Genomic DNA, 9,222 nt, shown 5'->3' on the forward strand with positions numbered 1-9,222 from the left:
CCTTTCTCCAGTATGTCTTCAGCAGACATTTGCTACACCCACAAAGGGACTCCACTTCAAAATGAAGCCACAGGGCAGTCCCAAAAATCTCACTGGACTGAACAGGCACTGAACAAAGAGTCATACCTATTTCTTGGCAGCTGACTCCGTTGCCCAGGCAGGTACAAAGCATTTGCTGGCTGCCCTGCGTCTTGAGCCACTGCATACCCACTGAGTACACCACTCCGTTATCAGTTATGCACTGGCCATATGGCTGAGGCTGGGGCTGTTGAGGCTGGGGCTGGTACAACGCAGTCTGTACGTTTGTGAAGCTAGGAGAGCCAGAACCTGCAGGAGAACATGCGAGAGGTGAGACATGTGCAAAGCTAAGGGACAGAATGCTTCAACTAAATGCCGAGATAAAAATCTTAAGCACTCCATTAGATCGAAGGCACAATACTCTTAGCTTCCCTAGACACATTTTAATTATTCCACTTAGAGAACTTCAAAATTAGAAGAAAAACTCCATCTTCTGCTAATGATAGCCTCTGTTTTCTAACACTGTAGAGTGGCTTTAGAAAGGATTAAGACCGTCAACAGCTCTGCAAAGGAATTGTTTAAAAACAAATGCTTTTCAAAAAAGCTTTTAGTTGTTAGAAATCTAGAATTAAAAAAAAAAAAGATCAGTGGCAAACTTATTCAGAACAGAAGTTTTACATTGCATACACCAGAAGGAAACCTAGATCCTTAAAATGGCAAGAAAATGAATTTAGAAGCTGAAGACTGACAGACTTTGGACAGGAAATATGTTACCTATAAACTAGGCAATATTTCATACAAAATTACAAACTAATGTATATGTACTAAACAGCATTGTATGCATACTTTGCCTTTTCTGTTTTTTTAAAGCCCAACCATTAGTAGGTGTATTTATCTTGTCAAAGAAACCAGAAGGTCTCAGTGGAGTTTAAATTAAGGGCATTTCAAGACAGTTACCCTGAGGCAAATACATCAAGTTCAAATACTAATCAAAATGCCATGTTTCCAAGACAAAGCTAGTAGATATTTCCTGTAGAAGCATGGTCCTAGATGTGATTTACTGTACCGTGATTGTACAGGCAATCACATCTGTATGTGCAAGCCCCATTTGTGCAAGGAAACCAAGTATAATTAATCTTATCTACACATGCACGAACAAGGAACACATCTCCTGAATTCTGACTTTTTTGCTGATCTTTCTCTGACAAGTCTTCTAAATGCCTAAATCAGGATGGTGCAATTCAGCATCAACTCCTAGCCACTCAAAATGTGCCATTTCTTGCCTCTACTTTACACACTAAGATGCCCCACTTACCAGTGCTAGTTGTATGCAGGGATGTGTGTCTTTCACACTTCCATTCACCTCTGCCATTACCAGTACAGATGCACTGAAGCAAGTTTCCACGGTTATCCTTCTTGCTCCAGGTGTCTCCGATTCTGTAGGAAGTCTTGGTGTCTTGGTCATTGCACCTGTCTGTACAAGGAGCACAGCTATTAGCTATTTCTGGATTGGATGGCTTCACTGTCCAATTTACAGTTCCGAACCATAAATCAAATGAGCAGATAGTTTAAAGCCTTCCTTGAGAGCCAACCTCATTTTTGGTAGCCCACTAGTACAAGCTTAATATGCACTAAAACCTGCAAAGGCTAAGAGAGCACAAACCCTGATCCTAAAGTCTAATGGAAAATTCCCACTAGTTTCCAGAACTGGGATAGTACTTCATAGCGATTGTCAAAACTAGCACCATAATACTCCCAGCATGAACACGGTAAGCTATGTTCAAAAAAGTTTAAACTTTTTTTTTCTTAAAGATCTTTTTTCTTAAAGTCTTTACAGTGGAGTCATTTCATACTATACATAGGACATAGGTATTAGTTTCTTCCCACTGAAGTAGAGCACCAAACTTAAACTATTTGAATGCAATATATAACTTTTTTTCCAAAACAAGCGTGCATGAAGCTGCCAGTAAAGTTAATATAAGCTGCTCATGTCATACAAGGAATATTAGACTTTCTAAATCTCCCCGTTGTCTTTAATAACCCACAGCCCCCGATGAATTGAGTAAATGGGTTCAAAGGACGGCATAACAAACTACTTTTGTCTGGATGCCAGATCCACATGGATTATCTAGTTCTTCTTCCATTAGAACATTTTAACTTTTCATTCAAGGGCAACTTGATACAGAGGCTTAAATATAATCACAGATCAATGAACATGGATTTATGAAGAACTGTGGAAGGACATACGCATCATGTCAGACTGCCACTGAAAGAGCACTCTGGACAGAATATATGAACATGGAAAACATGTTACTAATTCACATTGGTTAAAATGACCAAAAAAATGAGTAATTTGCCAGAAGAGGGGTAAACCGGTGAAGTGTTCATAACGTAATTTGGCAAACATTACATGGAGAAAGCAACCTGTCTTATGGACATACAAATTCTCAAGTTAGACAATGAAAAGCTGAAATGTCCCCCCAGAAGTCATCAGTGATTCTAGAAAACACCATAAAAGATATATAACAGCAGGCATACTGAAGCATAATGCTACTTTGTGGGCTACAGCTATCATTTTACATCCAGAGATTCAAATTTATGTATTTGATTACCTTTGAGAAACAAATTGAAAAATGAACAGGTCATTATATTGCAATTTCCCCTATGATACAACAATTCAAACCTGAGTTATAGGGTGAAAGATACTGCCAAATCATTTTTATTAGTAATGTTATCTCCTCCAAAGTTCACAAACAACACATTCTGTTTTATTCATTCCTATTTGACAGCTAATGATTTTTCCCTATGTATTGTAACAGAGTTAAGATTGTGAAAGCTGGTTTCATTTTTATAGAATATTTCTTGACCAAGTGTCTCCAGATCTTCAGTTTTAATCCCAACCTCCTTACTGTTTTAGTTCTTTACAGGTCTGTTGTTTCTATCAGCAGATAGCTATTATCTGTGTGCCCCAAGGCAACTGAATATGAGGCAATTTAAAGGCTACAGAAGAGTTCCTCAAAACTTGCGTAATAAAGGTGTAAGGTACAACGTTAACTTTTCTTGAGGCAACTGGTATAAACCAAGAGCTCCACAATGGAGTCTGTTCCTAGCAAAATTAAAAGAGAAGGTAAACAAACAAGCGAGAGTTTGGATTTTAAAAGCCGTTTGCTTTGTGAGTACTAATGCAACAGAGTATTTGCAGTAATGTGGTTCAACCATACAAAAAAACAGAGAAGTCACTTGCCCTGGTGAAGCATATTTACACTGAAGACAAAATGGTGGAGAAAAACTAACAAGTGAGATGGGACAGCAGACAAAATAAACCTTCTTCAAGCACATAGCATGTATACACACACAAAACAACTTCAAAGGGAAAAGCATTTACATTTTCAACTGGTAAATTCTACTGTTGGATTTGGTAACTATTTCTCTTCAAAAGTCACTGTATTTTCCCTCAAAAGCCTATTTAAACCTCAAAAATGGAGTTATTAGCCCAAACTCTGCCATTTTGCAGAGCAAGCAATTCCCCTGACTTCCTCAGGGAAAACATGCCTGTGACTCAACGGCTCTGCATATTTCCTGAAGCTTTTCTCTAAAGCAGATTAACAACCAAAATAATCCAGCCGCTTTGTCATTAGCGCAGACCACCAACTCTGACCCGCCCCCAGGCTGTAAATGGCAGATGTCACCTCAGAGGGGTTTGTTTTCCACACCTCCTCAGGAGATAACTCTTGCCATCCCTCTAAAACTACTTCTGACAGCAGGAAAAGACCAACCTTTTCTTTCTGAGACAGGAATTTGAAAGACACATTAAAATAAGGAAAGTGGATAGGGCAGCGGGTGCCTGTCAGCACTTACTTCTGGAGGTGCAGGTGATGCGGCCGCTGCCCTCCCCAAGACAGGTGCAGTCCACCATCATCCATCCTTGGTAGGGCTTCTCCCAGGTCTCACCCACCACGTAGGATGTCCCGGCCGTATTGTCGTAGCATCGCTCAGCTGAGGGAGAGAAAAGGGTGAGTGTTTGCCTTGGAGCATCCCACATGGGGATGGGTACACCCCAGGCCAGGAAGAAGAGCAGGAGAAAGGAGGCTGAACCTCAGCCAAGCTGAGGGAAGATGGAGCCACCACCTACCCACGGGCTTGCAGGTCCACTCGCCCTTGCCATTGCCCAGGCACACGCACTCCAGCATGTAGCCACCCGTCTCGTGGGGGCGACGCCAGGTATCGCCGATCTTGTAGGACTGGCCGCCCTCATGGCAGCGATCTGCAGGCAGGAGAGAGGCGGAGCTGAGGTGAGGGGCCCTGTGGCAACTAGTACTGACATAGGACAGCGTTGTGGGGACATGGTAAGGGCCACCCAGGTGGGAGCGAGGGGTAAAAATGGTCAGTCATGGTGGAGGTGAGGGGAAGTGAGGAAAAGGAGGGCAGACCATGGCCACCTCCTTCAGGTTGCAAAATGGCGCCCACCATTTTCCTTTGAGGCCCGCCATTTTCCCTTGGTGCCTGACAGATATTTCCTTTACCAGGCCCTGTCCTCAGCTACACCCCGCCAGGTTTCAAACCAGAGCTGAGACCTGCTGCTGAAAGGGGAACACCAGGGCATGAGGAGATGCTGTTCTGCCCTCAGACTGGGGCCTGGTGAGGAAGGAGGGGGCTGCTGCCATCTTGTGCTGAAGGGGCACCACACAGGCCTTTCGGTGGCTGTCCCTGCACAGCATGAGGGATGTGGCAGCGAGGCCAATATATGGGGGAAAAAAAAAAGGAAGTGATACCCTGGAGACATCTGTATCAGGTTTAGAAATCCTGTCCAGAAAGGCTGATTCCCAGCCCAACAGAACCCCACAGGCCTGAGGTGCTCTGGGCCCACTGCTCAGCCCAGGCTCATGGAGGGAAACATGGTGAACGGCAGTTTGCTAACAAGATCTTCTTCCAAGGAAAGAAGGAGAAACACATCTGGTCATTTATTAGGAACCACTAAAACATTTCACTGGCTCATTTATGAAAGCTGGGAATCTAAGAGTTATAAAGATTGATTCAAAGCCAGTTGCAGTCAATGAGACTCTCCAGTGAGCTCTAAACCAGGCTGATGATGAGGAAACGAGACTTCTCTTATGTTTGCAATTTCCTTACTGACTCTTTCTTTTCTTACAACACTTATCATCCCTGCCCAATAAAATGCCATTAAATTCAGAAGGGCTTCAGCTCTACTTGTTATATTCGATGCATTTCTTTCCGTGCTATAATGGCTGGCTTCTGAGCCCTCTGTGGCAATGCTATTGGGCTCAGCACTGTTTGTCTTAAACAAGAAACTTCATACTTATAAGAACAAGACTTTTTTCCAAATGTGCCCAGGGGACTTGGAAATCTCAGTCTAGAAGTCCCGAGACACAGCAATCTTCATCTGCACTCAAAGGAAGTCTAATTATGAACTGAAGGGAAATTGTGAACAATTCAGTGACTCAATAGTGAAAGGGTTTCCAGACAGAGAGACAGATTTTAAAGGGAAAGCTGGGCAGAAAGGATTAAGAAGAAAGTATGGGACAGATGGGTAAGAAATTGCAGAAACACATAGAGCTGGCTCAATGGATATCAGATTCTTGTTCCCTCGGGTACTAGTGTTGGCATGACATTTTTAGAGGCCAGAGGCACTGGCTCTCAGGTGGTAAAAATTCAGAATAGTCCTATTAATGCTGACAATGTAATTTTGACCAACTAGCTGCAGATTAGACACTGACTTTTTTTTCCAGTCAGAAAAAACTTTCATAAATGTGTCTGTGAATATGTAACGCATTCCTGTGTATATTAAACGTACTAACCTCTATGGCTGTACATTAACAGTCATTCTGGCCTATGTTTTTATACATAAGACTTTACCTCTTAAATAAGAGCAATTTGGTTGTGCAAGTGCATGTACATGGGGTAAGGACTTTCAATTACAATATTTTAAGGGGCTTTGGATGAAAGCCCCCTAAATCTAGCTAATGGGCACTGGAAGAATTGTGCAAGTTGCTCTGGAAAATATGACACCAAGGAACAATAGCTCTAGTAACACACTCTTAGTTACGTACTGGCAATGGTGCAGCTGATTCTCCCACGTCCAGCTCCAATGCAAGTACAGTCCCAGATCATGGAGTCCTTGGGGCGCTCATATGTCTCCCCTACTCGGTAAGTGGATCCAGTGTATTTATCAAAGCAAGTCTCTTCAGCTACGAGGGCAGAAAAATGAACTTCATGAAACCACACCAGTAACAGATATAGACAACAAAAACATGTTCCTCATCTCCTCCCACAGATGCTCTTTTTTTTTTCCCCGGGGGAAACATGGATTGATCTCCTCTTTCTTCTAACGGTAGAAGAGTAGAGAGGAAGTCAGGTGAAATTCACCCCCTCAGGGTCCCCATGCAGCTAAACAACTACAGCTTCTCTCCCACAGTGAGCCAGGAGTTGAGCATGGCACATAGGCAGGCATGCCCTGAAAGGATCAATACCAGCTGTTTGAAGTGCAACAGTATGGAAGATGGGGGGAACAAACATCCCCCAGAAGCTGTGGGTTTTGTCATGTTAATCCTCCTCATTCTGCCCTGGCAAGAGCTTAAGTATATTAGTCCCATATTCTGCAGCAATCCTACTGCAGTCAACAGGGTCGCTTATGAATTGTTCACACTTGCACGTGCATAAGTGATTCCAGAACGGTTGTGCCAGTGCTGCCACCAGGCTTGAGATCTGCAACAGAACAACTTTCTTGACCTCACCACTGGGAAGATGAAGTTAACTGTGCCATACAGGAAACTTGCTATTGGACTTTGAAAGTGTAAAACTTGGAAATCCCTGGAGGGGAAAGAAATGTAGATTAAACCCCCTTTTTATGGGGGAGCAAGGGAACTGAGTACTCCCTCAAATACTTGAGCAGTATTTTACTCAAGCCTTGCCAAACAGATCTCTGGGATGCTCCTATCGGTCTTACATTAATGTTATCAGCCAGGAACCAGCTTTTCCTCTTGTATCTCTAGAGCAACATAAAGAAATTATAGCAAGCCAGTGGCTTCAGACCAATAAAGATAGAGAGTGTGCATCTGATTATCTGAGCTACATTGCATCTCAGACAGACGCATCTTCCAGCAGACGTTGCATTTAAAGTTTTTTTCTGTTACCTAAACTTTTTCTGCAGGAGACTAAACAATCTCATTTTACACTCAATTACAGCAAGCTCGCAGCACGGCTGGGAAGCTGTGGAAAGCTGTAAGTTGAAATATTTTTAAACAAGCTGACGACACTGCACAGCTATGAAAAGTTGGGGTGAAGCAATCAAACTGTACAGAGCCAGAGCTGCAAAGTGACTCCAGATTTGAACTTCCCCGTGCGAGTCGAGGAGTCAGCTCAGTTTGTTATAAAGAAGAGGCTGGCTCCAAAGTTAACGTTTAGATCCAATCCTCCAGAGAGAGGAGTGATGTTTGGCTCAGGGTTCTGGTGGCAGGCCCATCTCTAATGAAAAGCATTTCTTAAAATCCCAAGCCAGATCTTCAATGTAAGTGAGCGTAGATCCATTACTGACCCTAAGTACCGAACTTCAGCTGAAAACCCGGTCTGCTGGTTGTAACCCACTAGAGCACCTAGCCTACTTGGCTTCAAGAGCCCTTTGGGGGACTTGGTGCCAAAAAAACCCCACTACCAACTTACGTTCAGGCTTACTTTCGCAGTTAAACCCTCTGCTCCCGCCATAGCAGGTACAGACCAGTGTGTTCCCCAGGTAGATGCGCTCCCACTGCTGGTTTATCTGATAGTACCTTCCATTGTCAAAACAGGTCTCTGGGGAGAGAAGAAAGAAGTTTCCCATCAGGGAGACCCCAAAACACGTCTCTGGGCAGGCGAGAGGAGAGAAGAAAGAAGTCTCCCATTGCCGAGACCTCCATCCCGGAGATCCCCACCCACAGAGGGAAGGCGACCACCGGTGAGAAGCCCCCCGGGGACCACCCCCCGAGGACGAAACCTGCTGCTAGCCACCCAGCCCTGCCCGCTAGCCCTTTGGTACTCACGCTTGCCCTGCGCTGGGCTGGCTTGGGGCACGGTGGGGGTCTGCGCCTGCCTCCGGCTCTTCCCTCCCCGCCGCTGCCCTGCGCCCCCTCCCGCTGCCACCCCCAGGCAGAGGGCAAGCAGCGCCAGCCGCCACCCGTTTCGGCACGGCATCCTCCGGGCACGGCTCAGCACGGTTCGGCAACAGGGGCTGCTCGCAGGCAGCCCGACGGATGGGGCAGCGGCGCCGCCCGGGCGCTATATAGGGCGGGAGGCACGGGGAGGGGGCAGCCGCCGCCGCCCCGGAGCCCATTGGACTCGGAGCAGCCGGGGGCCGGCCGGGGGTTGCTGCCACCGCCCTGCAGAGCAGAGCACAGCCCGCCCGGCAGCCCTAAAGCAGCCCCAAAAGGGCTGGGGTTCGGCCGGCTGGGGGCTGCCTGCCCCGGGGAGGGGTGTGGGGACGAGAGGAGAGAGGGTTGGGAGGCGGTCGTACCGCTTTGTGGGGCTTTTGGTGGGGCTTTGCAAAATCGCTTAGCAAAATGGCTCTTTTTCTTCTTTTCTTTTCAGAGGGGAAAACTTTTCTTTCTTTAGAGCGACGCTGTAAGCTGATACGCCTCGGTTCAGGAGGAATAATGGTCTGCACGGGGGGAGAAGGTGAGGCGGAACGTGTGTGCAGGTTGGAAACAGGAAACCCCAAGTGGAGTTTTGTCTGCTGCTAGTGGCTCAAAGTTAGAAGTTTTCACACCCCCTTTGGAAAAAATGGTGCCGCTTATGTTCAAAATAAGTTTAATAGCCTCTTAATGTGATATTTTTTCTTACTCTCCAAAATCAACTCTGAGAACAAAAGAAAAGTGAAAACCTATTAGGCTTTGTACCCCATTTACATATATGGGATCTTCAGTGTGATGATCTAACTTAACCAGGCTGTATACAAATGTTATCACTCTCTTTTGCCACCGCTGCTGCTTGGGGGGTTCTCTTTTCCCTACGTTGAAGGAAAGCTGCAAGGCAGAGAGCACACACTGTAATGGTGGCCCTAAAGCAGGAAGCTGCTTGGGAGAAAAGCATTGTGCGCTCCCTGCTCTGGTACAGCAGCTGGACCAGTCCTCGAGTTCAGATCGTACAGGAAGGTTGCATTGCTAACCATTTTCATGATGACTTCACGTGCTTACTCCATCTTTGCAAAGGGATTGT

General features: G+C 45.5%; 1 protein-coding gene across 8 annotated transcripts in view; it reads right to left on the reverse strand.

Annotated features, from left to right (window-relative positions):
• The window catches only part of FN1 (fibronectin 1), a 53,708-nt gene extending 45,305 nt beyond the window's left edge, over positions 1-8,403 (reverse strand). For all 8 annotated transcript variants that reach the window (XM_040560792.1, XM_040560790.1, XM_040560789.1 and 5 more), the window contains exons 1-7: positions 8,052-8,403; positions 7,696-7,824; positions 6,087-6,224; positions 4,151-4,282; positions 3,877-4,014; positions 1,334-1,492; positions 127-327 (exon numbers count right to left, since the gene is read on the reverse strand). In XM_040560792.1, coding sequence (XP_040416726.1) covers positions 127-327; positions 1,334-1,492; positions 3,877-4,014; positions 4,151-4,282; positions 6,087-6,224; positions 7,696-7,824; positions 8,052-8,202 — 1,048 coding nt within the window. In that variant the 5' untranslated portion in view covers positions 8,203-8,403. The remainder of the gene's footprint in view (positions 1-126; positions 328-1,333; positions 1,493-3,876; positions 4,015-4,150; positions 4,283-6,086; positions 6,225-7,695; positions 7,825-8,051) is intronic.
• Between the last annotated feature and the right edge of the window lie 819 nt (positions 8,404-9,222).

This window comes from Cygnus olor, chromosome 6, assembly GCF_009769625.2.
Source record: "Cygnus olor isolate bCygOlo1 chromosome 6, bCygOlo1.pri.v2, whole genome shotgun sequence".
Classification (NCBI taxonomy): domain Eukaryota; kingdom Metazoa; phylum Chordata; class Aves; order Anseriformes; family Anatidae; genus Cygnus; species Cygnus olor.